At 36.3% G+C, this 25908-nt stretch overlaps 2 protein-coding genes and 1 long non-coding RNA gene across 20 annotated transcripts; all 3 read right to left on the bottom strand.

Annotated features, from left to right (window-relative positions):
- Window positions 1–240: 240 nt before the first annotated feature.
- LOC137741304 (mRNA-decapping enzyme-like protein) lies at window positions 241–5593 on the bottom strand. Its single transcript, XM_068481027.2, has 8 exons — window positions 4713–5593; window positions 4550–4590; window positions 4397–4446; window positions 3513–3657; window positions 2600–2656; window positions 2126–2252; window positions 1097–1567; window positions 241–712 (listed from the first exon to the last, which is right to left on the bottom strand). Exons 1-8 carry the CDS (start codon window positions 4869–4871, stop codon window positions 656–658), a joined length of 1107 nt encoding a protein of 368 aa, XP_068337128.2. The 5' UTR covers window positions 4872–5593; the 3' UTR covers window positions 241–655.
- A 203-nt stretch (window positions 5594–5796) lies between these two features.
- Window positions 5797–12545, bottom strand: LOC137742161 (OVARIAN TUMOR DOMAIN-containing deubiquitinating enzyme 6). Of its 16 annotated transcripts, none has more exons than XM_088678928.1 (11): window positions 12407–12475; window positions 12255–12315; window positions 11803–11921; window positions 10869–11722; window positions 10223–10384; window positions 9673–9750; window positions 7661–7739; window positions 7427–7572; window positions 6651–6716; window positions 6386–6557; window positions 5797–6167 (listed from the first exon to the last, which is right to left on the bottom strand). In XM_088678928.1, the coding sequence occupies exons 4-11, from the start codon at window positions 11553–11555 to the stop codon at window positions 5953–5955; spliced, it is 1605 nt and encodes a 534-aa protein (XP_088535054.1). In that variant the 5' UTR covers window positions 11556–11722; window positions 11803–11921; window positions 12255–12315; window positions 12407–12475; the 3' UTR covers window positions 5797–5952. The 16 variants fall into 16 exon arrangements, with proteins under 16 accessions (XP_088535054.1, XP_088535052.1, XP_088535053.1 ...); XM_088678926.1 differs by having other exon boundaries at window positions 10869–11732; window positions 12255–12324; window positions 12407–12458; XM_088678927.1 differs by having other exon boundaries at window positions 12255–12324; window positions 12407–12458.
- A 7082-nt stretch (window positions 12546–19627) lies between these two features.
- On the bottom strand, window positions 19628–24866 carry LOC148692932 (uncharacterized). 3 transcript variants are annotated; one of them, XR_015953088.1, is made up of 8 exons: window positions 24625–24825; window positions 24450–24491; window positions 24213–24268; window positions 22919–22995; window positions 22502–22830; window positions 21799–22356; window positions 20011–20478; window positions 19628–19707 (listed from the first exon to the last, which is right to left on the bottom strand). It is a non-coding gene; the product is annotated as an uncharacterized LOC148692932 (long non-coding RNA). The 3 variants fall into 3 exon arrangements; XR_015953087.1 differs by having other exon boundaries at window positions 24213–24491; window positions 24625–24866; XR_015953086.1 differs by lacking the exons at window positions 24213–24268; window positions 24450–24491 and having other exon boundaries at window positions 24625–24823.
- Between the last annotated feature and the right edge of the window lie 1042 nt (window positions 24867–25908).

Here is a 25908-nt window from a genome sequence, read left to right as displayed (position 1 = left end):
TATCTACATTCAAGTAGAAAATCTTTCTAACCATCTGCCAATGCCATAAATCAAATTTGATAACTCAAGCTCCATCTCCAATTTGCATTTAATTGTTTTTGTTGATCTAATGGCCTATTTTTGTTATTTGCTAACAAACTTGGACAAACTTATGCAAGATTTCCTCAAAGGAAACACAAAAGTGCAGAAAAATACCTAAAAACTCACTCTTACCTAGCGAAAACAAAATGCGAGACTAAATTGAAGTGCTCATCACACTTTTCATTAAGAAAAAGTCGAGTGCACTTTCAATTAACAATTAGTACGCTTCAACGTTGTGTTTAAAATTCACTTGCTTGGGTTCAGGGGGTGTTTAGGGGTATAAGATTGCTGAGAATACAAAGGTCTTTACTCGCGCATCAGGTAAAAGACTAAACAAACATTCAAAACTACGCGGCACTTTCAATTCAAAACTTACAAATACCCCTATATCGAAATTCCCCTCCCATGAGAATGAGAATCGAAATCCTATACATCATATGCACATGTTTAAAGGGGGAGCGAAAGAAGAAGGCACACCACGAACAAAAACAATCCAGCTTGTAGACTCTGCTGCTTCAGGTAGGCGTTCACCGGCCTGCGTCAACATGCTGACAGTAAAGCTTTTCCGAAAAGGTTATGAGTGGGGTGCCTTCTGGAGTGCTCCGTATACCATGTCAATGAATTGATTATCCTACAGAGCAGGCAAAGTTCATATTCAAATTATGAACACAAGTTAATGATAATCATAATTAAGAACCTAAAGATTATTAAGCAGTTACTTCAGTCGAGAACTCTAGATAATGACTCGGTACCCAATATAATTCAAAAAATTCAAAGTTGTAATGCAAACGGATATGTCTCCTGGAAAAAGGCATCAGGAGATATAAACCTAGGTATTTGTTTCCTTGATGCATTTTTATCGATTATAAAACTACAAAACGTTAATGATGCATTTTTAAACAATTTCCAGAATATGTGAACGAATTTTGAACATTACTACAAACATTTAATCTTTTCAATTGAAAAAAAAATGAGTGTAATTATATCTACATAGCACCATTACGACAAGACTAACCTGTACAAGCAGCATGAGTGCATTTCGTACTTTATCTCTGTTAACTGGCCCATAGTTCGGAGTCGGGATAGAAGCAGGAGTGAGAGACGGTGGAGGAGCTGGCGGTGGAAAAGGTTGTAAAAGAGGAGCACCATATGGACGTTGCACACTTACAGCAGGTTGAAGAAGAGGAGCAGCAGGGATTGATGCAGAGACAGGTGGCATGGTTGTTGCTGAAGAGGAAGGATGAACAAAAAAAGAAGATGGCTTTACAAGATTACTGGCCAAGTTGGTGGTGTTACGGGATTCAGGGAGGTCAAGGTAAGAGGCTAAAGTTGTAGACGATAACAGTGGAGCAGATGGTATTTGCATGCCAGGAATACTTGAAGGGGCAACACCGACTGGATGAGAAGGTAGAGAGACTGTTGAAGACGACAGGTAAGGCTGTCCGGTAATTGCTGTAGTTGAAGAAGTCACAATAGTCATAGCCGTCTGCAATTAATGTCCAAATTTAGATGAGCCCAGATACAGGAAAAATGAAAAAAGATGTTTCATCGATCCTGAAATTATATCCATCGGTATGTTCACCAATATATATACATATGCAGGGATGACATTATGCATGAACACAAAATTACATCCATCAGTATGTCCAAGCTGTATACGGACACGTGCTTGTGCTGCGGCATGTATATGTAGGCATCCACTTACCAAGTCTATATTTCCTTGAAATGAGCATAAAACATAGTGCAAACAGGCACATTTAGGAGGTACTCCGTTGGCAATTTTATTTATTATTTCTTAAAGGACTAGAACCAACAATCCCACATTAACTACTGCTCGCTGTATTTGAGAGTAAACCAATATTAGCATCAAATGCAGAAATTGTTAGACAATCAAAACACTTTCATTCTACAGCTGTACAGAACAACCAAAATTCCTCAATCGATGACTCAAAATTAGGAATTCATGAAATCCTAGACGGTTAATACTACAAAAGGCCAGAACAAACTTCCACAACTGCAGAACATTAAGAGGAAGAGAACATACACTGAAGAAGTTCACAAAAGCTGGATCATCTGGAACGTCTGTGACATGAGAGGCAGTTGATGATGATGGCTCCAAAGGACCATCCATAACAACCATGCTTGGGACTTCTTCCAGTTCCTCAAACTCACTACAAAAGTAACACATTCTTCCTTCAGTTGTTATCATAACCAAAATGACTAAAATTTCTACAAAATTGCACAACTGAACATTTGAAATATTCAACAGCATAAACGCATAATTTCTTATGCTATTGTATTGAGAATAGAACATAGATAAATATTCCAAGAATTTTACAAACCTGAAGTTTGCAAGCTCAGCAGTATACAAAAAGAAAATATCACCTTCAAAATGACCAATATTACAAAGCCAGAAGTTTATATACTATTGTCGACAAGGAAAACTTTGTAATTCCACAGAGTTCAGAAGTAAAGGAATAACTACATTAGTGCTAAGTAGGGATGAAAGGAATATTACCTCTTTGTTGGAGATACCATTGACTTTTGAGGCACCTTGGAATATGCACTAAGAATCCTGGAGCCACATAAATAAAAGATAGAATGGATTTAAAAACAAAGCACTTAAGGATAATATATAATTTAGCACATCTCAACTTTTCCTTTTTAACTTTTATATAAACAAGAAGGATAAATAAAATGCAATTCAGTCAGGATCCCAGCAAACAGTAAAAAATGCAATTCAGTCAGGATCCCTAGGTCATGTCATGTGAGAAACCAATAATTAAAACACTAAAAAATGCATTTCCGGAACTTCACTTGACCAATAAATTAAAGTTACACAAAGTACATAAGAAAGTAAACACTCGAAAGAGTGGTACGCAAAACTATTTCTCATGGCGTTACTATGTCACAATAACCTTCAACTTTCTCTCACCATGAGACATATTACTCGCATTTAAAGTTTTAAACTAAATGTATACACGATAAGTTCAATCGTATCTTGGCACAAAAACTAGCCTTCATTATTTATGTCCAACAGAGTGAAACTAGTAAAGGGTAGATTCCCTGGAAGGATTTTTTCTGCACACAACGTATTTCAACAATGACTGATAAACATACACAGGTAAAAAGATTATATCTATTTTAGGCATGTATTAACATGTATTAAAGTTTAGAGTTACTCATCTATTTTTCTTACTTGTCTTAAAAAAAAAAAAAAATGAGATAAATCTTAAATAGTACATTATCGGATTACTTTTAAGATCTTCAGATATTTAAATGTTATGCACTGTTCACATAATGCCTTATTGTAATAGAATATCCATTCACTGGCATACTTATTGCATCCACGAAGTTGTTGATCGTGTCAATCAAAAATAACACAAAGATTATACTTTTTCAATCAACTTAAAACTGCCAGAAGACAATACCTGCTAAAAAGATTTGCCACCTCCTCACATTCACTTGGATTGTAGAACCAAATGCCATTGACCTCTCGAGCCGCATTTCGATACAATAGATATGGATGTTGGACTTCAAATTCAAAATCTCCCAAGAGATCCTCCACCAAATTTTCTGCTTATGCAAACATACTAAATCATCTTAAAACACAGAAATTTAGTAAAGTTTAAACATAAAAAGCATGCCATATAAAAATTAAAAGCAAAACATCATTAGGCGTCTGAATAAACTGAGATATAGACTTAAACAATACTAGAAAGGCTAATAACCAAATCAGAAGATTTTGAAGCCTCAAGTGAATGAACTTTCATCTCTCAATCTCAAATACTTGGTCCCTTTGGTGCTTAGCCTTTCATGTAGCACACTTGCTGTGTGGAGTACAAGATATTCACCATATGCAGGATCAAATGCATAGGATTCAACACGAGGCAAAGAAGAACATGAGACCAGAGAGGAATCAAATTAAAGGAAAAAAAAGAACTCAGAAATGTGGTCCAGAGTCCATACTCCAGTAATGATTGGAGACTGGTTCTAATGATATTTGGTACCAGAGCAGGCCAAGCCAGCTAAGGGAAGGACACCCGAGAGCTCATACGCTACTTCAACATATTTTCTTCTTCTAGTGTGAGACATTTGGCGTACTTACTAAGTTAAACCCTAAACCCTAACCTAATAGTACCATAGCAAATTCTCCATTTTTGAAGTCTACACTAAAGGATCAAGTTTAGCTAGTAACTCGGAAAATCTGATCAATCCCATTCACAAATACCAATAAAACTTCCAATCTCCGAGAACTACAAATGCAGCGAAACGACACGGATCAGGAATTAAAACACAATGCAAATGCACTGACCAGTATTCCGCCGGTTCATCACAATGAACTGAAACCGAGGTTGCGCATTCCTGGAATAACAGCAACAAAATTAACCCCCAAAATCCAAATTGCAACAAAAAAAAAAAAAAAAAAAAAAAAAAAAAGAACCCAAATCTTGCAACACAGAATTACCTCTTGACCACGAAGAGCGATCCTTCAACGTCCTTGCGACTCTAAAAATGGAAAGAAAAAAAATCAGAGAGAAAATTATGCAATTGGAATCAGATCATAAGCAAAAAATAATGAGATATCAAGAAGAAAATAATGAAAAATTAAGTAGAAAAGGAAGGACTACCCATTCGCTGAGGTCAGTGTTGAACTCGTAGAAGGTGACGTGAGTGGAGGTGATGAGAATTTCCTCGACGAAGGGGTCGATTCGCTGCAGAACCGTCAGATTCAGAAGCTTGGTGCTCTGCTGGTCCAGATTCGGCGTCAATTTCCCGTTCTGCGACATTTTTTTCTAACTTGGGCTTCTGCTCCGCCACCGCACCGCCGCCGCAACCGCAAAATTTCAGAGGAAGAAGCGGAATTTAAGGAAGGCGAAGGTCCAACGACATCATTAACCTTGTTTCTCAAGCGAACCCGTGACTCTGTTATCCACAATGACGAAAATACCCCGACATTCTTCTTCTAGAAGGGAATTCGAGGTTTTGGGGGTTTTACATTTGTTTCTGGAAAGTTCCATTTCCCACTTCGCCCATAAGTGCTGCTGCTACGCTGACAACATTTTCCCGCCTTGTAACGATATGTTGATCGAAGGAAATTGATTTTAAAGCACAACATTTTCGATAAATAAGGAAAACATTATATTTAATTTTAAGTTTGAACTCTTGTGAAGAGAACTGTATTGTACTATCCTACGTATTTGGACAAGTATTCGACATATAGATGGCTTTGGCTAGCATGGGCTTTGGCATGGTGGTGGCTCTTGTTCTCTATTCCAATACTAGTAGTGATTTTATGCCAGAGTTCGTTGCTCGTATTCAAAGAGTGTTCCTTGACTACAATTATTGAAGCTTTCGGGACCACTCTCTCATGTAGCAGTTACGAAGTAATTGAATTTCTAGTTGTCAAGATCCAACTTCTTTGGCCTTTGTACCGTTGGTTGAGTCAAAGTCTTTCGGCAAAAGTGATTCCCTCCAACCAACCCAAGTGCATTCCTTTTTTGCTTCCTACCTGTCATACCCACAAGTCCGTCAACACGTTAGCTAGCTATTAAAATGGCTCCTCGAACCCCTCAGATTACATTCTCTCCCCCCCGTTACACACTCCTGTTTAATTATATCCGCTATTTTCGTTTAATTTCTATTCAACGTGATGACAAAAGACAAGCGAGTGCTTAGCTAACGAAAAGGTTCGCTATCGAGACCTCAAAAACAGACTAGTAAATCCATTTTATTGAACAAACTTGGATAACATATTTAAGATTCACAGGCCTCCATTAATTAGGAATCATTTTCTTTACCAACACTACAGTTTCAGCACAACGAAACCAGCACAATCTCGCGAGCATCCCCAAATTGGCTCGTACCAGCTCATTCAGTTGCCTTGCCTTTGCGCCGGTCACTGCTGCTAGTTTCCAACAAGTAACAAACCATGGAATCGACATCATCTCCGAATATGCTGTATGCCTCAATCACCTGCAGGTAGCTGAACCCCATCGATAGCACGACTTGCATACTACTGCTAAGGGTCGAGTCCTGAAATCCTTTGTCCCTCCCTCCCATTTTAGTCTCACTGCCCGATGATCCTGTTATTCATGTGACATTCTAGTCAGTAAAAGCGTAGAATTAATCAAAGCCTACATGCAAATTTCACCCGTGTACCCAAGTGTTGCCAAACTATATCATCCAAAAATGCAGTCTAATACCTAAAAATTGAGCCCACTCAAACTACAAATATTCTTCTACCGAGTTCTGTATGAGAGAGGGAGGGCGGGTGGAAGAAACACAGGAACGGAAAACTCACTAGCTCCAGAAGATGACGGCTCAGCACTAGAAGTGGAAGATTCTCTACGACCAAGTTGTTGCTTAAATGTGCCGTCTGCATATTCAAGCCTTGAAGCTTCCATCACCATGCGCTCAATTTCTTTCTCAGTAAGCTCCAGATCCGAGTAAAATCGCCCCTCAGCTAGAAGTGCCTGCCAATAGTAAAGATGAGAGGAAAAAGTGATCATGATATTCCTGGTCAAGTATTTCTGAAAACTATAACACTCAAATATCAAGATACTTGCATTATCAATTTGTTGGTCTTGTTGAGCCTTAATAGCAGCCTTGACCTGATCCTTGTCAACATTTGACTACAGAAACGAAAAGATGAAACATGAGATGTAAGTTGAACAGTTAAACGAATAATATCTTTCAGAAAGTCGGAACTACAGCTAGGTTACCAAACCTCCAAATACCCTTCATCCAATACCCCCAACAAACGAAAAAATAGTGAGAAACAAAACCACTGGATAGCTTGGCCCGTTACGTGATGTGATCATCACATCCTTGCTTTCTTTGATAACTTCTTTAATTGGAAACACTAATAACTGACAATGCTTTGAGTGAATGGTGCCATTTTCAGTGCCCAATTTCATCATCCCACCGTATTTCTTCCCCACCCCCACTCCCAGCCCCCGAAAAAGATTTAAAATGAATCAAATTCACTTTAGTCAAGCCAAACACCCCTTAAACACAGTTCTCCTTCCCCTAACAGTAACTTCTTTTGTTTATATAGGAGTGGAAGCAGCCAAAGCCTAATAAAGTACAGAACAAATTTATGAGCCCATGTCACATGGCAGTAAATAGTAATCGAACTTTTTTGAAGGAAACTGGCAATAGTGTTACACTTCAGAATTCTTTTCTTAGTTTCCTTTTTTAACCTTCCCCTTTATATACAAGCCTATTTTTATCATGTCAGAAAGAAAAGGAAAATCTATGTTATCCATGTTTCATCCACATGTATTAGAAGTAACATAATTAAAGCCAGACGAATATAGAATGATTAAGCACATGCACCCACCCCACGAAGACGGCTGAACCCAAGTCCTACACCGATGGTCTGACGACGGGGATCAACAAGAGAGTTGTAATGATTTCCATGATGATAACTCAATCGTAGGGGTGGTGTGTCAGTGTCATAGCTTCCGTGGAAGATATTAATTGGTTCTGCATCAGACTCACTTTAGGTTAACAAAACATTGCAAATAGAAAATTTCACTGGAAGAACGAAAGAAATCATTATTCAGCTCAAAACCTGTGCTATAGGAATAAATATGGATGGGCCGATTATACATTTCAGATAAGGCTTGGATCTCCACATTGTTTCCGTATACCTGACATAAGATAAAATGAGCTATTAAACACATCTGCAGTGGAAAAGATGGGGAACTGTGCAAAACTTCACTCGCCAATAATTAACAGACATCATAATACCATTAAGTATAAAACTAAACAAAGGTTAATACATGGTGAAAACTGAAGCCACCAGATCCAAGTCATAATATAAAATTACTGAAAGACAAACACTTGAAAGGCGACTGAAAAAACAACCATGCTTAGTGTGTAAAGAGACGGTGAGGAGGGTAAAATAGGTACCATGCAATCCTGGGGATAAGACCTTTTAAGTTTTCTAATCATACCATCTTTGTTAGCAGTCAACACATATGCCTCTATTATTATAATTCACCTAAGTCACCTACCATAAAATTATTACGATCATTGACAATATTCATCAATGTGTCATAATTCAGCAGCTAGGCCTTTCCGCACTCTCACAATTAGCAAGCATAACTTCAAGAGGAAATTTGATTACTCTTCACCAGGATATAGTGCAGTGTCATCTGAGAAATCAACAGCCATTCAGGGCAGTTTCCAAGATAGGTTGGCAAATACTTCCTTGGGGGTGTAAATCTAGGTGTTGAATGCCTCACCGAGGGTGCAAAGTTGGGCAGTTTCCGTCCACAATATTTTTAAATTCTTAAGATGTCTTTTATCTTTTATCACCGACTGAGCCTGGATATGACCATGTCGTGAGGAACTAGAAAGACAAAAACTCCTTTTGCAGAGGGCCTTCCATTGAGAACATGCACCATCATCATAGCCCAGGAATCATTTAATAAAAAAATACGTCAAAGCCATTGCCAGTTTTCACCAATGCAACCCAACCTCTCTTAATGGAATTCAAATTCAATATGTAATTTGAAATCATGATTCAACCAACACCACCTTTGCAAAAGTCGCACACAAAATTACATTCGATAAAAATGGGAATCGCATCACCATCAATATAAGGGACCATTACAAACTATTTGCCAATAGGACGCTCATGCTAAATATTTTATAAACAAGACGCTCATGCTAAATATTTTATAAACAATTGGTCTTTCCTTTGGTTAAACCAAAATATGAGGCTTTCGTTGTGGCAATTTTGTGTCATTTAAACTGATGCTTTTACCAAAATTTTGACAGTAAAGAAAGGAAGACTTTATTAATTTCCCCAGATTCACTACAAAAAATGAAACAAATTCTAGATCTCCAAAACACTCAATTGTGAACTCTTTTGGAAAAATATATTACTTCTGCAAGCATTATAGTTGTAATTTCACCTACCAGGATAAAGATTTCATTATTTACCACCTTTATAAAACGTTTAGGAATAAAGTTAGTAATCTAATGAATAAAACTCAACCTGGAATTAATCTGCTTCTTTTCCCACATAACTAGTAAGTTTAACTTAAATGTATTTATCAAAGACTACTACACAGAATTAAGTTTCCCACTCCCATTTTATTACCCTTACTAGATTGTTTTATAAACATTCAAAATAAAATAAGATAAAATTAAATTGTTAAACAGACCAATAAAATAAGCCATTTCACCCTTTAAAGTCAAGTATAGTAAGCGTTGACTCACTTTCAGAAAGAGTAGAGACATACAAGCATACCACTGTTATGAAACTTCGCCTACAAAAAAGGGGGAAGGGCATTGAAGAACAGGAACGGATACTACAAAAGCTTTCGCCAGTTTCCAACTTAGACATAACTACTATGAAACTAACCTTGGAACGTAGGGATGATATTGTAATAGGATGACAATCTTTAAGAGGACATGCATCAATTAACATTGCACCACATTACCATTATTCTGGGAATAAACTAGTGGAACTCAAGATGCCAATTTAAAAGACTATACGGAGCTATTGTGTAGGCATACCTCATCGATAAAATATTTTGAGTAAAACATCAATGGAACTATGATATGACGTACCTTGTCTCTTCTTTTCCTCTTACAATAAGAGGTAAATCCTTCTGTAATAAATTGAGAAAAGTGATCCCTCTCTCGTTCCTGGAAAAATAAATAGAACTTAGTATCAGAAATCATGGTGACTATAGCATTAAGTGGGTACAAAAAAAGATTATGGTATAGCATTAATTGATGAAATTATGATAAAGAAAGCAATATTTATGTTCGTGTCCAGTAATTTGTTTCTTTAACAATTAATGGGAATCAAAACTATAAGTATTGTTACTATGAAAAACTTTTCCCTCTACTCCATGATTTTCTTCTATTTTACCATTCAAATCTTTCATTTTTCTCCTCATTACACGCTTAGTAACATCTGTGGGGTTTACCAATTCACTTTACAACATTGTCCAGCAACCCCATAGTTGTTATTTGTGAGTATATGATAACATTACATGGCCAGATTCCAAATTAAGCTGTCATAATAATAAGTACCAAACATCTGAACGTATCCGCAGCGCCTAATAAAGAGCATAAATAGCATAAAAAATAGAGGACGGGTAAGGAATAATACCATGTAATCTATGCACATTTGCCTGATCAAGTCATAGGCTTCAGAATCCCCATAAACTTGATCTGCAACAGCACGAAAGAGACAATTCCCATCCTCCAGCATTTTTTTCACTTCAAAACCTTTTGCACGTCTAATATCAATTTCAAACTGTCGTTCTCTTTCCTGACATAGATTTAACATGCCAATTTGAGATTTCTGAATTAGAAGTGAAGAATGGAGCAAACAAATGTAAGACCCCACTGGGGGTGCAAATGCGACCTCCAAGGCATGAAATAAAAAGTAAAGAATTTTAATGAGGCCGCATTTAGCTTCTGCATAAGCGTTTTGTTAAACATTTCTTCCTGATATGGAGGAGTTTTTATTAAGTTGATATTGGGATGCTGCTGTTTCTTAGTTTCTGAGAACATGTACATACAATAGTTAAAAAGTTCAACTTTAGGATGCAATCATGCTTGAGTACCAAAAAACCAAAGCAAATATTTGAACAATGTACCAAAAATCGCCAAAAAAAAAAAAAAAAAAAAAAAATTATCTTATGACACATTTTTCAATTCCTTCTAGAACACTGGGATTCTTTGCAATAAAACCTACTAAGGAAGACATCAGATATTCCTATTTATTTGCATATATAAGATCAGAAACTTACAGTGTCATCATAGGAAGATACAAAGCAAGGACTTTGCTCATCAGCACTATTGTACCCCTCGCTTTCACCATGAGACCTGGGAGAAGAAGGCCGCGACCCATTTGGCGAAGTCCTAGTTGAAACAACAGGCCAGGCAACTGCTCTTCTAGAAGGTCCAATCCGCACAGCATTCGAACTTCCTGAGACAGATCTCCTTGAATTTGAGTTTGCCAAGGGAAGTTTTGGGGGAGGGACTGGAGGAGGTGGTGGTTGAGAGCTCCCAATCACATTTTGTAAAGAATCCCTGCTCGAGTCCACATTTTCAACTGTCACCCTTTCAGAAATCCTCAGCCCGTCTAGACCTTTCATCAATTCCCCTGGGCTTGCAATGTCATTTTTACCAACTTTCTCCCCATCAGCTAGTTCATCACTTGGACTCACATTGTCATCATTAAAGCTTTCTGTCAAAAGATCCTCACCTTTCACAGCCTTATTGTCACCATTCTCACAATACTCTGGCAGCTCATCCAAAATAACATTTTCTTGTGCCTCCTCTACAATTTCCTCATCTTTCACAACCGAAAGAACCTGAGGATTATTAACCTGTGGCTGTGCCCAAGCAGAAGAAGACCCAGACAAGGAAGAAGGACGAGTTGGGTTGGAAGAAGAACCACTCGAAGAACCTCGCTGAACCAGAATTCGAGTCATTGCATTCAATGTTTAACGTCTTCAAAATCCTAGCCTAATATCCTTTACAAAACCCCAAACTTAGAGTTATGTTTGTCACGCGTTCTGGCCTTGGGCACAGTCACGCCAATCCCTTGGCTGAAGGTTTTCTTCCAGCCCAGCACGCTCTGCTCCTCGGGAAACGATCTCTGCATTCCCCTAACAATTCTCATGAGACCCAGAGCTCGAACTTTAAACAAGAAAACCCTCTAAGCTACTCGAATTTTACCCGAAAAATTGCCAAAAATTTCAATCTTCAACTACCCCAAGCTGCACGCAACAAACACCATACATTTCCAAGACAAATCAACAAAAAAGAACACAGCTTTCTAACGATCCGCTTGGCTTCTGAGAAAAAGAAAGGAAATTCAAACAAGACTAAAACTTGGGTAATCTTCTCACTTTATCAAAAAGCACAAAACCAGAAAAACCTAATCTTTCTACTTTCTCTCAATTTTGTTCCCCTTTCCTAGCATTTTCTCAGCAACCAAACAGACACAAACCCAGCATAACCGATTAACAAAATCCAAAACTCCAAGAACCACGGAAGAAAAACACTAATCAGATAATCAAACAAGACCCACTCGCAAAACACACACAATTAACGAAATTTGACAATTACATAAATTAATTAATTAAAAAAAAAACCTACGGTTGACTCAGCACGAGTTGGCGACTCACCTGAGAACAAGTACAGAAACGCAGCCTTCTTCTGAAGCTTCAATCGCAACGCGTCTGAGACCTGCAAAAGCTGAACGAAATTAATTTAATATTTCAAATTCCCAAGTATTTTTTTAGGGTTTATGTTGATTTTGCGAGGGGAAGAAGAAGACCAGAGAGAGGAAGGTATGTCGATGTGAAAAGGAAGAGAGAAGTCACGAGGGAGAAAACGGGAGGCTGCTTTTTAACGGAGGGTGAGAGACGGCCACGTGACGTGTGCTTACCCGCTACGGCCGCGCGTCTGCTGTCTCTAAGTTTTTAACATGCGTTCACTCACTTAACTAAACAATTAACACTAATATACAAAATAAAATAAAAAATTTAATATTTTCACACAGTGGAACAAACCCAACACCTTGGCCACTTAGTACTAAGATCTAAAGGTATTTCTCTCTACTTAAAAGTGAGAGATTTTAGGTTTGATTCTTGCAAAAGGTATATTTGAACTACATTATTGCTAGCTTATTGTGAGGCTAAGCCCACCCCCTTCTCCTTAGTGTAGATAATATCGTTCGTTCAAAACAAAAAACCAGCACCTTGGGACCTTCCCCTACGCTTGGACACCTATAGGCTAACACGTGTTCAGTTCCCTTAGGTTGATTACCATGTGGGGGAGGAGTCAATCAACTTAGTTCATGCGAGATGATTTTGATTCTCAACTTCGTTAAAGTCACCTAGACAATTCTAGTGGTATTCCTATTCACTTGTAAGTGAGAGGTCTTAGAGCATCTCCTGTGGAGTCCCTAGATAGGGACAACCACCTATAAATGGGTATAAAACAAATACAGGGACAAAATAAATCTCTAATAGATCGGAAGGTGAGTCCCTAAAGGTATAGGGACTCATAGGATACGTAGTATGTTCTCACCTATAGGGACTATATGAGGACAATATTAAGTGAAAATGAGGCCCACTGTAACGACCCGTCCCCAAAAATTACAATCTTAATAATTTTATTAAGTGAATTTATGAAAATGCCCTTCGAGGCAAAGTGTTGACTTTTGTTGACTGCCATGTCGTGTCATGTAAGACTCGTTTTCTTGCCGTATTCTTGTAGTACTCATCACTACGGACGCGTGGGCGCAAACGGAACGCAATTTGGAGTTACAACGAAGGAGTTATTAACAAATGAAGTCGAGGGTAAAATTGTAAATTTATTATTTTCTGGAATACTCCAGATTTTTGGAGTAAAATCTGGTGGAGCCACGTGTGTGGCCCATATTTAAAGAAGAAAAGATGGGCGGTGGAGATAGGCTATAAAGGAGAGAAAGGATGGGGATGTGAAACCAATCGGGAGAAGAGAAAGATGGTGAGTGACCAATGGAGAAAAAAGAAAGGAGGGGAAAGGAGAAGGGTGAGAACCACGGGATCATGAATCCCTTACAGGTTCTCTACGACCCGACCCATGGAAACTGTGAAACCCGATGGGTTTCAATGGTTTTCTAGCCAATTTCCGACGATTTACACCGAGTTATCACCTGGGAACTTCTCACCAGCCTTTCTTTTTCAATTTTCCACAGAAATTAGACAAGATTTGGTCTTGGCTTCGTGAGAATGGCACCGGCGACACCGTGGTGTTCTTGGTGGCAATTCGCCAATTTTTGAAGCAAAGTCCTTCGATCTCTACCACTATTAGACTTTCCTTGAACCCATAAACAAAGACCAATCAACCTTGGAGGCGTCGAAGCTTGTTTGGAGTTGAATCAAGAACACCCACTTCAAGGGTTTCCAGCAGATTGAGGTGGATTTCAATTGTTTACCTTGCCAAATTGGCATTGGCCACATGTATGAAAGTTGTTTCTCTCATTGAGATTTTCATCCCTGTAAAATTTGGTAATTTTTAGAAATAATTGAATTTTCCGGAGAGTCGGGGCGGCCGACCGCCACCTGCGGTGGCGCGTGGGCCAAGACATCCACTGACCTTCCTAGGTTAAATTTGAATACCATGATTCCATTGGTGAAGTCCGATTGACGAATTTCCGTCATTTGAACGTAGTTCCATTAAGGTCCGCCACTTGATTATTATAGCAATCGACGATCCGACTGTTGGATCATCACCAAAATTTGATACGTTATAATACGTAATATTTGAGGATGTTAGGAAACTTACGGATTGGGAATCCGACGTACGGATCGGGAATCCGACGTACGGATCTTCCCGAATATGATATGTAAGTTAAGAGTTCTATTGATAAGAATTCTAAGACATGATTTGATAAATTGTTCTAGGCGCCGATCGTTCGTGACGCCTTGATGTTTGTGCTAAGGAGTTGTAGCGCGGACTCTAGGTGAGCGGGCTTTTGGTTTTTTATATATACGTATATATGTTTCCATTTTTCCTAGAAATGGTTTTAAATGGAATTTCGTTTAAAATGCCATGTCATGGTTGCTTCACATTTTAGCATATGCATTAGTATAGCTTTGCATAATATTGCATGATGCTGCGGAGGCCCAGGTAAGTTCAGGTGAGTATATATTGACAGTATGGTTGCATGGTAGTTGATTATGAGTTGATGCACGTATAGCTCATTGTCCTGCACCCCCGATGTTAGTGCTTTGCCCGTGGCTAAGGCCTAGCCTTCACGTGATCATTCACCTCTCGCACCACACACTCAACTTGGATCCAAGTCAGGTGCCAATCTGTTGTACAAACCACATTAGGTGGTTCCGACTCGTAGGTGACCTACGATTCATCGCACAACCTTCACGTGATCGTAGCTTTTGAGCATACTTATTTACACCCAGCCTGTCGTACAGACCACATTAGATGGTTCAGACTCGTGTGTAGGTTTAGAGCCGTACAGGTCACATTAGGTGACTCCGGCTGGATTGATGAGCAATAGGTTTAGCCATACAGGTCACGTTAGGTGACTCTGGTTGGCATATCATTTTACATTGATTTATTTCACCCAACTTACTTATTTCATTGCTGTGATACTTGACATGGCATATACTTGGTTTTTAGTACTCTCAGCATGATTTCTATATACGTATGTATTATTATTTTCTGGAAAGTTATACGTGTTCTACAGCGAGACGTTATAACGATTTCAAAAGGTTTTTATTAAAAACTTTATTTTCAGGCCCATTCACCCTTATTTTTGCGCTCTTCAGGTTTTAGCTGATGAAGGTCCGTATCAACGAGGATTCTTGGAAAATCTCAGTATTGGTGGCTACCTCCGAGGGTATGATCCTTACCCACATTACTGTACTTCGCATATACTCTGATGTCATGTGTGAAAGGGGTTCATTCCCGCTCGTAGTGCACTCTGGTCCCTAGGCACTTTTAGGTTTAAATTTATTCACATTTTCCACATCACCGTACTTTATGGCTTCATCACCTTTCAGGTGTCGGTCAGCACAGCTCGATTCGAATTCCTAGTGGACATTTTGGGTCGGAGTGTGTCACCCACAATATTGATTGAAGATTTTAATGCTTTTAATGCTTTTTATTTTAATTGTTTTAATTAATTAAAAAAAAAGTTAACATAAACAAAAAATGCGCATCTAATCAAATTATTACATAAAATTGTAAAAACTTCAAATTTAGGAATTCTCCTAGGACTCTACCATTGGAGGCAATAATGGTGTGCGCGGGTTGGGTTGGGTCGCTTTTGGGTCAAAACCGAAACCAAACCGAGCTAGTTGGTTGGGCCAAAATTTCAAACCAAAACCAATCAAGTTGGGTCTAAAACTGATCATGTCGGTTGACCAACAATGGCAGGTTGGTTTGATTGGTTTTCGGTTTGTGGATGACGCCTGAGTGAAAGAGAGAGAAAACTGTCATCTGGAAAGATTCACAATGGTGGTGAAGGAAGGAAGAATGGAGGACGCGGCTGGGAGGCTGCTATGCTAGGTTTGAGAACTAAGTCTGAAAGTGAGAGAAAAAAGGGGGAGAGAAAAGAGGCCACAAGAACAAATAGCCAAAAAGTGTTATCCATTAAACACTCAAAATGGGGCCATAAGAACAAACAACCAAAAGGCAAGAAAAGTAAAGAAAATGTGATGTCGACACAAACTAGGCAACAAAATAGTCATCCTAGACATACAGACGAAACACCACCATCACCACTAAGGTCTCTATTTTGATTAAAACAAATAAAAGCAAACACACGGGTTGGTTCGGTTAACCAATGTTCAAGAATTATAGGAACCACTCATCAAACCAAATTTAGTCGGTGCGGTTTGGTTTACTCACCAAAAAAAAAGAAAAAAAAAACAAAAAACCAAACTAAACCGTTGGTGTAGTTTGGTCAGTCTAGATTTTTGTTTTTAATTGCCCAGCCCTAGGAGGCAATATTCTTTTAGGGGCTCAAAGATTTGCTTTAAGTCCTTAAATAAGTACTCAAAAGTGGTGGTAGGAGTCCCTAAATAGAGACTTACATTGGAGATGCTCTTAGGTTCGATTATCGCCAAAAGTGATTTCGAACCACATTATTGCTAGCCCATTATGAGACTAAGCCCATCCCCATCCCCCCTAAGTGTAGATAACATCATTTGTTCAACAAAAAAAAAAAGGTCACCTAGACAATTAATAATTTTGTCCATTTGGACTTCTTTGAGCCGAATTGAGTCCAAACTCAATCACTCAAATCATGTGGTATAAGCATTAAATAAGACATGGTTTGGGTGTTATTTATTTTTTCTTTTTGGACAAAGACATGGTTTGGGTGTTCAATTATATTGATTAACGGATTCGGTTAAGATGTTTCAAATTGTATTCATTCATACCATTTTAGAATTTTAATATGTAGCTTTGTACAAAAAATAAAATAAAATGAAGGCTCTGATGGCTTTTGTTCTATTGTTTGAAATAAGAGCTACTCATGTGCAAATTTTTAGTAGTTTATGAGTTGTGAAATTAGATGTAATTTATTCAATTTTTAAAGCAAAAATGTTTTTTTTTTTCTTCTTATTTATGTTTTCTTCCCATTTAATTATTTAAATAAGTAGCTACTTAGTACTACGGTCTAGTAGTGTCACATCCCGGCTTGGGTCCCCATCACATCCTCGGCTCGACTCCACCGTAGCACGATATTGTCCGCTTTGAGCCCCGACCACGCCTTCACGGTTTTGTTTCTGGGAATTCACACGAGAACTTTCCAGTGGGTCACCCATCCTTGGATTGCTTCCACGTGAACTCGCTTAACTTTGGAGTTCCTACGGAACCCGAAGCCAGTGAGCTCCCAAAAGGCCTCGTGCTAGGTAGAGATAGGAATATACATATAAGGCTTACATGATCCACTCCCCTGGGCGATGTGGTTCAAATTCGTCTTTGACGAAAATAAAACCTAAGACCTCTCATTTATAAGTTATAAGTGAAGAGAAATACTACTTGTATCATCCTACATCGCCCAGAGGAGTGGATTATGTAACGAGGCATATTGGGAGCTCACTGGCTTCAGATTCCGAAGGAACTCCGAAGTTAAGCGATTTCACGCGAAAGCAACCCCAGGATGGGTGACCCATTGGGAAATTCTTGTGTGAGTTCCCAGAAACGCCTCGTGCTATGTAGAGATGAGAATATACATATAAGGTTTACAATATCCACTCCCCTGGGCGATGTGGGATGTTACAAGTAGTATTTCTCTTTACTTATAAGTGAGAGGTCTTATATTTTATTCTCGTCAAAGGCGAATTTGAACCACATTATTAATAGCTTATAGTGAGGCTTAGCCTATCCACTCCCCCTTAGTGTAGGTAATGTTGTTTGTTCAAAAGAAGAATTATTAAGATATGTAAACCATCACAGAGTGACCCAGAAGTTGGGATGAATTTTAGACTCATATTTCACAGGCATGCTATGGGTTTGATTCTTGGTGTTGATGAATCACACGATGATGGACATGAGAGGTTGAAATGTTTTTGTAAATCTTCCCAATCCCCAGAGTGATAATTTTAGTGGAGAAGCTACTAGTTAGTCCGTTGTTTTAAAAAATAAAATTATTTATATAAGTTTAATAGTCTTAATTCAAGATTTACGCTAATTCACGTTGTAATTTAAGATTCATGCTAATTCTTAAGATGGGGCGTGAAACCTAGGTATCAAATACGGTCCTTCTAATTATTTGTATCATCATTTTCTTTTACTACTAGTCTTTTTAAAATAAAAAAAAAATAAAAAAAAGACAATAATCCAACAAAAAGGAGAATCACAAAAAACCTATAGCCCCAAGAAGACTAACACCAAACAAAAAGGCACGTAGACATGTAAAAAAATCCATAAAGAAAACAACTCGGCACGAAAGCCGACCAGCTCAAAAAAAGGCAACAAAAAAGGAAAAGGATCTTCTCTAGATCTACTTTGTAAGGATCTTAGGGAATTCTACATTTTAAATGTTTATCATACATCGTGCGATCAATTTTCATCAGATACTATTTGTGTTTAATTTTAAATAAAAAAAATCAAATGATTTCTGACCGCACAATGCAAGATGAATGACTAAAATGTGAGGATCCTAGGATCCCACAATTTGGATCCAGATGGGATCCATTTCAAAAAGGTACACCAATTCACCAAAGACTTAAAATTGAAAGAGATCAATTTAATAAAAGAACACTATTTTGCTACTGAAAGTTCAACACAGCTCCTATTGATATTCAATTACATTTAAACATGTGTTTAAATAATTAAAATTGTAAATAAAAAGTAAGCACGTATTCAATTGTCATTAGATATCAGCAAGAATGGCTGCTGTGCTGAACTTTCAGCAGCCTAGTAGTGTACTAAATAGAGTTGATGATGGTCTTTAGAGTCGTGCATTGAATTCTTGCTTTCATTTCTGAAGATCATTTTGTTTCTCTCTCCATACGGCATAAATAGTAGAAGCTAGGCAAAGCTTTTAAATCAAATTTATCAAATGCTTACCCTTCCACTTATCAAAAACTTTCTCAATAAAAATTTGGCAATGGACAACAAAGCCAATTCTCATTACACTTACTCAAAAGGCTCACACAAATCCCATCACAATAGGTGTAACTAGCTAGTAATGTTTGAGCGTTGCTGTGGGATTACAAATTGCATGAGTAATTATGTATCATTCTCTTCTAACAGTTTCTCTAATTATAAGTTTTATTAAACAGGAAATAAGATTATTTTCTTGTCACAAAATTAGCATTTTTAATGCATCAAACCAAGTGGTACTTATTAAAATGAATATGTTAACATATAGCATAAAATCTAATAACCTGAATAATAGTATTTTAATTGATATCAGCAATTAGAAACATAATTGTAAATATAAAGTTGAGTGATTTAATGGTTACAAACCATGTAAATCACCTAGACATAAAGAAATAAAAAAGTAGATGAAAATTAAGGATTCACTTGAGCTAGTTCACAAAATGCTTTTAAAAGTAGTAAATATTCTATTGGATTGAGTTCCTTGTAATGAGACACTCTTCTCTGCACAAACTGCATGAATAAAATTCTAACTTTCAACCACCCGTAATTTATAATTAAGCTAAGCAAATACATAGTAAGCATTGCACAATCACAGTAATAACAATTTTTAAATAGCATTACATCTATCAATTACTCTGCACAGGAATTTCAAAAATGGATAACTAAGCTATAATTTAAGATCTTTGAAATTGCAATTTTATAAGTCACTAAGACCAAATTACAAATTATGCAATCAATCTCACTACCCTCCTTATTACACATTGAAAGTTGAAAAAACAATATAGTTTCTTTGAGATTTGTAAGTGGAAGTACCTATTTGAAAGCCTTCTAGAAGCACTGCAACACCTTTTGGAACTGTTGCCTCATTTGGTCCGGAGTGCATAATGCGCAAGCAGTTTAAGCATTTCCCAGCACCACATAGCATCATATTTCCTATTATTAATCCACAATGCCTCCTCCAGCTTTGAAATACCAACTGGGCAAACAAACAAAAATCTACATTTATAAATTCACACTCCCAAATAACTAAATGGAAGAAGTCCCAAATTTATATTTTCAACTACCAAATAAAACACGGGGAATTCCTACGTCTAAAATAATTAATATATTTCAAGAAAATTCAAAGTTAGCACCTTGAGTTAGTTTCTTTGATTCCAATACATTCCAAAACTGAGACAGATTGCTCTCCGCTTCTTCTCATAATACACACATGCAGTTTCTATTTTTTTGATCAAGTAAAGCATAGTCGACATGTTTTACAGTCACTTAGATTGCGTCTCCCTACATAATTGAAAAAACAATTGAATCACAATTAACATTTATTAACATAATTTTTAAGTCATATATCCAATCTCACAGAGAGATCACAATCAAACAGTTGGTGTTTGATGGTGAAACTTAAAAACCAAAAATGCACTTTAATGTCCTAGAAAGAACAAAATTGCAAGCAAAATTAGAATATTGAAACAATATCATGGTAGTCACGAAATAAGTTTATGGGTTTGCTAATATTGATTATTAGGTTCCAAGTTTGTCTCAATTTATCATTTTCTGTTAAGCTGAAAGTGTAAACATTTTGGTACTTACCAAGAAAAAAGCAATTAATTATTTGATGCCACTTACAAAACTTATTGGGATATATAGGCTTTGATTAAAGGGTTAAGTATCTACCAAAAGATTCCAGCTGCAAAATGCATGGAATATCTACCAAGTATTTGATAAATCCAGACTTTGATTCTTTCCCTTCCTCCGTTTCCTTGCACCCCAAGAAAAGAAAAGCAATTTTGTGCCAAACTTTAAAAAGAACTTATAAAATCCAGAGTAAACATTAAAGAAAGTTAACAGTGTAGGACATAAATGTTTGCCCAAATGAAAAAGGAAAGATGTTTCCTAGCTATATTTTAAGCAAGCTCACATACACAGAACATATCAATTCTATCATACACATAAGTCAAACAAAAGCATCAGAGCCAATAATAACACGGAATTGAAAACCCATCAACCAATTTATTAACATATTTTGTGTAGATCGCTACCTCTATAGTCTTAATTTATCAAATTGATTAAAATTGCTAATTCTCTTATTTCTGACAATACCCCTCCCACTCCAGAATGATAAACAAAAAATTTCTCAATTTCTTATATCTCACAAAGAAAAGCACATGCATGTCCATTTTAGCTCTTAAAGCCGAAAGAAAATATCAGGGTTTCTTAGTTTCTTACCCAAATCCACGAATTTGAACAGTTTAATATCGAACCGTTCATTTTCGCTAGCTATACTAAAATATCAAGATTTTTTGTTATTAATATCGATAAAACTCATTTGAGACCTCTTGAATCATTCATTGTGCAAATTGATGTCATTTTAATATCGAACCTTTTAGGAATCTAAGCTCATCAAGCGACACTTAATTTCACATAATACAACCAAAAATGATAAATATACAGCAATGAAGCGACTTTTCATTCCCAATGGCCAATTTTATAGGATTCAAGTCATACATGGGAATCAAGAGGATTGAAGCTGTCAGGCATAAAACATAGTTACTGATTGATGGAAATGACCAAAATATAAGATAGATAAGAAGAAAGTTTACTCACTTTCTGAAAGTAACTTTCTGCGGTAAAACTTAATGAGCTTAAGGAACAATATTTCATAAGCGGGAAAGTCATTAACTTTGGAAAGATTGATCCCCCTTGAAGATATAGCCGATCATTCGTGTACTCATCAAATTCAGCCATCATTGCAATCATGTACCACACCTTTCCTAAGATCTCTCTTGCATTTCCAAACGGTTAAAAAAATGTATAATTTTACTTATCATGAAAGGCCAAGGAGATTACAATGATTATAGTCTGGTGTAAGCAAACCTGATATACTACAACTGATGCATACAATCCAATTAAAATGTTCATGAAAACTGCCAACACGATACTTGAAACAACCACAATTAGCCACAGAATGCTTGTCAAACCAGCAATAAGGATGCAAGCTATTTCAAGAAATGGACCTTCTCGAGTAATCAGATCATGAATCAGTCGATACCAGCCTTTAAGCAGCATATATGGACTCTTTACAACAGCAATTACAGTGTAAACAGAATCTCCACGATCAGCCCCAACACGCCAACTATATTACATCCCAGAATGTGAATCAACCTACAATATGTCCCCGAAAAGAATTGAGTTCGGACTAAAACCGCTCTTTCAAGCAATGTTATTTCAAATGTTTATATTTGGCTACTGCTACATAATTTGACGACAAAAGCAAAACAATTCGAGTCACTAATTACAACACGATTACCTTACAGTTCGATTCAAATGTTTATACTTGGAAAAATCAATCATGAATGGCTGTTCGAATGTATCTAAGATCACCAATTAGGCAGAATCACTCAGGACTAACAATATAGGCACCCAAGCATCCCATGACACACTATGACTGAATAACCTGCACAAATATCCCAATAAACCTACATATTAGTAAAAATAATAGAAGAGCGTTTGATGTTGAATGTCGAAAATACATAAAGAAAGTAGGTGGACGGATATAAATTTCCGAAGAGATCGACATTGCGATCAGATGGGGATCCATAGAATTCAAGCCATACGTGGGAATCCAGAAGATTGAAGCTGTCAGGCATAAAACATAGTTACTGATTAATAGAAATGGAAGTGTATACAAAATACAAGATAAAAAATAAGAAGAAAGTATACTCACTTTCTGAAAAGTGACTTTGAAGGCAAGGACACAACATGTACATACTTCTTCATTCAACCCAACCTTTCAACAGAAAGCTAATAAAGGAAAACAGCAGTCTTGTTAATTTCCTCATTGCTCAAACCAAGCATAATATTAGGGGTTGTTTAGATATAGGCCCATACAACTCATATATCTCGGATAAAAACCCATCTATGAATCAACATCCAATAAAAACCCAAAATTGAAATAAATTGCAACATAAGAAAACAAGTAACCTATTAATATAAGTTATTTACAATTTATGCCACAACTTTCTATAACTGTTCTCATACAACCATTATTAGCCAACCATTATGGCTAACGTTTTTAACAATTTCTTTTACCAGTCTAATAATGGATTAATATAAATGCATTACAATATCTCTTAACTATATTATTTTGAGAACACATAAACATACATATGATAGTAAAACATAAAATTGAGAACACATAAACATACATATGATAGTAAAACATAAAATAGAAGATATATTTTTTGAAAAGTTAAATTGTAGGTAAATTATATTCATACAAAAACAAAATTGTAGATACACTATTGTTGTTAAAAAAGGTAAATCTTTTATGTAGTATTGTAGATGCATTATTGTCACAGTATTAGATTCATATAAAATCAAAAAGTAGGTAAATTATATTCATACAAAAATAACATTGTGGATACATTATTGTTAAATAAGAACAAGTAAATTTTTATCCTAAAATTTGAACAATACGTACATTATTTTATTGATAAATATTTTAAAAGATAGACTATTTCACGAAAAAAAAATATATATTTAAATTGAAAAAATGTTGTTAAGATTAAGAAAACTTGCCAAATTAATTCCTATATCAAATTAGAAGCAAATTTTATGGAGTGAGAGAAACATGAATCAACCAAATTAATTACAAAATGTGGAAATCTTGAATTCTCATATAACATGCAATGCATTTAGAATATTAGTACCTTTTTTATTTTTTTTATTTTTGTAAAATCATTAATCCTCCTTAAAATCTACATATGTTTAATTATGCACATTAAACATGCAAAAAGGGGTATTATAGGCATTCGAAAAAATTAAAATGTGTAAAGTCAAACATAATTAATGAATTTGCTTATGTGGAGTCTAATCATTAGGTTTTATTCGAGTAAAAAATTTATGTCGGGTTTTATATGAAAGAAAATGAGTTTGAAGGGTTAAAGTCATATTTATTTTCATTAAATTTAAATAGCAATATGTCAGATTCATAGATGTCACCTCGAGGCCAATGTTACCTTGAGTACAGAAAAGCCCTAAAATCTGAAGGAAAAAAAAAAAAAGTCTCCCGAGTCTGAAAACAAAACCAAATTAAACACGAAGATATAGAATCCGAGGTTAGAAACAAAACCCCCCAAAATTACAAAAACAAAATTTGAACACAAAACCTATTTGTAAATCCAAATTTACACATCTAAACACATAATATTGAAAACATAAAATTACTCTAGCGGAGAACTCACAGAAAACAATACCTTTTATGGGCTAAGTTTTTCTTCAAATCGACATCATATTCACTATTTTCAGCGAGAATACATTATGGTTTGTAGTTTAAGAGTGAAAGTACTGAAGAAACAATCGTTTTCAACAAGAAAATGAAAGAGAGAAGTCGAGGTTTGGGAGCGAGAGAAGGGTGGGAGAGAGTCGAACCTTCTTGCATGCTTGAGAGAGAGCTCGGCTTTTCCATCCGTCTTTCCTTCCACGACGAGCAACACATGTATAGGAGTCTGAACCAAATGCAATAGCCTGAATAACCTGGTCTCCCTCGTTTGGAAGAATTGAGGATCACTAATCTGTTCTCTTCAATTCTTCCCACGTTTCTCATACTGCTTAAAAAGTGCAGTTAAAAAACAAGTAAAAGCGTTATTACAAAAAAAAAAAAAAAAAAAAGGAAAAAAAAAAAGTGTTTAGTCGAACGCCTAGGTATTACCTCTCACCAACCATGCATAATACAATCAGTATCCTATAAATACCGAAAAAATCTCTACAAATAACCATATCGGCATTCAAATTCTAGCAAGAAACACAATCAGAAAACAGAAAATCTTCAAAGACCAATACTGCTCTTTTTTTTTTCAAAAGCACTTTTACAAAAAAGTTTGCCCAACACTCTGCTGCTTTATTTCACAACTGCTTTATTTCACATTCTCAAATAGCCAAAATATATATACCTGCAGGCTGCAAGAAAGCAATGGAACAATATACCCATTAAAAAGTCACAAAAAGATCTGTCCCAACTATTATAATTATATGGTTCTATTGGCATATTCAGACTTCAAATTTGATAGAGAAGCTAATTTCTCAAACAAAATAATGATAGAGAAATTATTAACCGTGCCATGCAATTTTCAACAGGAAAAAAAAAAAAAAAATTTCAAATACTATGTCTAACCACAATTCACAAAAGCCATTTTCCTAGAAATTTGGTTAATCAAAATAATGTACGAATATTTATTAGTGACGTGTTATAAAATAGGAAAACTAACGAAAAATAAAAAAAAACTTCAATTTTAATGAAAAGTCATTTTTAAAGGTACAGTGAATAATGCCAGAGAAATGTATAAATGTGGTTTTTCGTTAAAAGTGAACAGTACCAGGAGTGTTTTGTTAAACTTCCCATAAACAAATTGCAACAGTAATCGGGCTTCTTAACTGAAAAGCACGAGGTCAAAATTTCACAAAGAAAAAAAAAATCCTAGCTATAAAGAATGTAGAAATGTTCAGCCATGACACGACCTTATATTATTCCATAAGCCAACTTAATATCAATCCACAAAGTGGAATTATAATGCTTACTTGTCACAGTTAAGGACATGTTTTTGTTGTAGCACCAACAAATTGAAAATCATATTCAAGTACAATAGCTGATCAAAAAGAGGTGGTTCATGGTGAACCACATAAAAAAACAATCTTATTGTTATCATGGATGGACGT

Source organism: Pyrus communis, chromosome 11, assembly GCF_041283825.1.
Source record: "Pyrus communis isolate YQ-2024b chromosome 11, ASM4128382v1, whole genome shotgun sequence".
NCBI lineage: Eukaryota > Viridiplantae > Streptophyta > Magnoliopsida > Rosales > Rosaceae > Pyrus > Pyrus communis.
Note: the sequence above shows the minus strand (reverse complement) of the source record. Positions and strands in the feature narration are given on the sequence as shown.

What these genes read in the sequence shown, in the direction of transcription:
- LOC137742161 (XM_088678930.1), bottom strand. Translation starts at nt 11,555, where the DNA reads ATGACTCGAATTCTGGTTCAGCGAGGTTCTTCGAGTGGTTCTTCTTCC. An exon ending in AGAGGAAAAGAAGAGACAAG is followed by an intron (nt 7,740 to 9,672) that starts GTACGTCATATC and finishes ATCTTATGTCAG; the next exon opens with GTATACGGAAACAATGTGGA. An exon ending in GGTTCAGCCGTCTTCGTGGG is followed by an intron (nt 6,717 to 7,426) that starts GTGGGTGCATGT and finishes TCGTTTCTGTAG; the next exon opens with TCAAATGTTGACAAGGATCA.
- LOC137741304 (XM_068481027.2), bottom strand. Translation starts at nt 4,871, where the DNA reads ATGTCGCAGAACGGGAAATTGACGCCGAATCTGGACCAGCAGAGCACC. An exon ending in GTGGCAAATCTTTTTAGCAG is followed by an intron (nt 2,657 to 3,512) that starts GTATTGTCTTCT and finishes ATGTGGCTCCAG; the next exon opens with GATTCTTAGTGCATATTCCA. An exon ending in CACTCATGCTGCTTGTACAG is followed by an intron (nt 713 to 1,096) that starts GTTAGTCTTGTC and finishes CCTGCTCTGTAG; the next exon opens with GATAATCAATTCATTGACAT.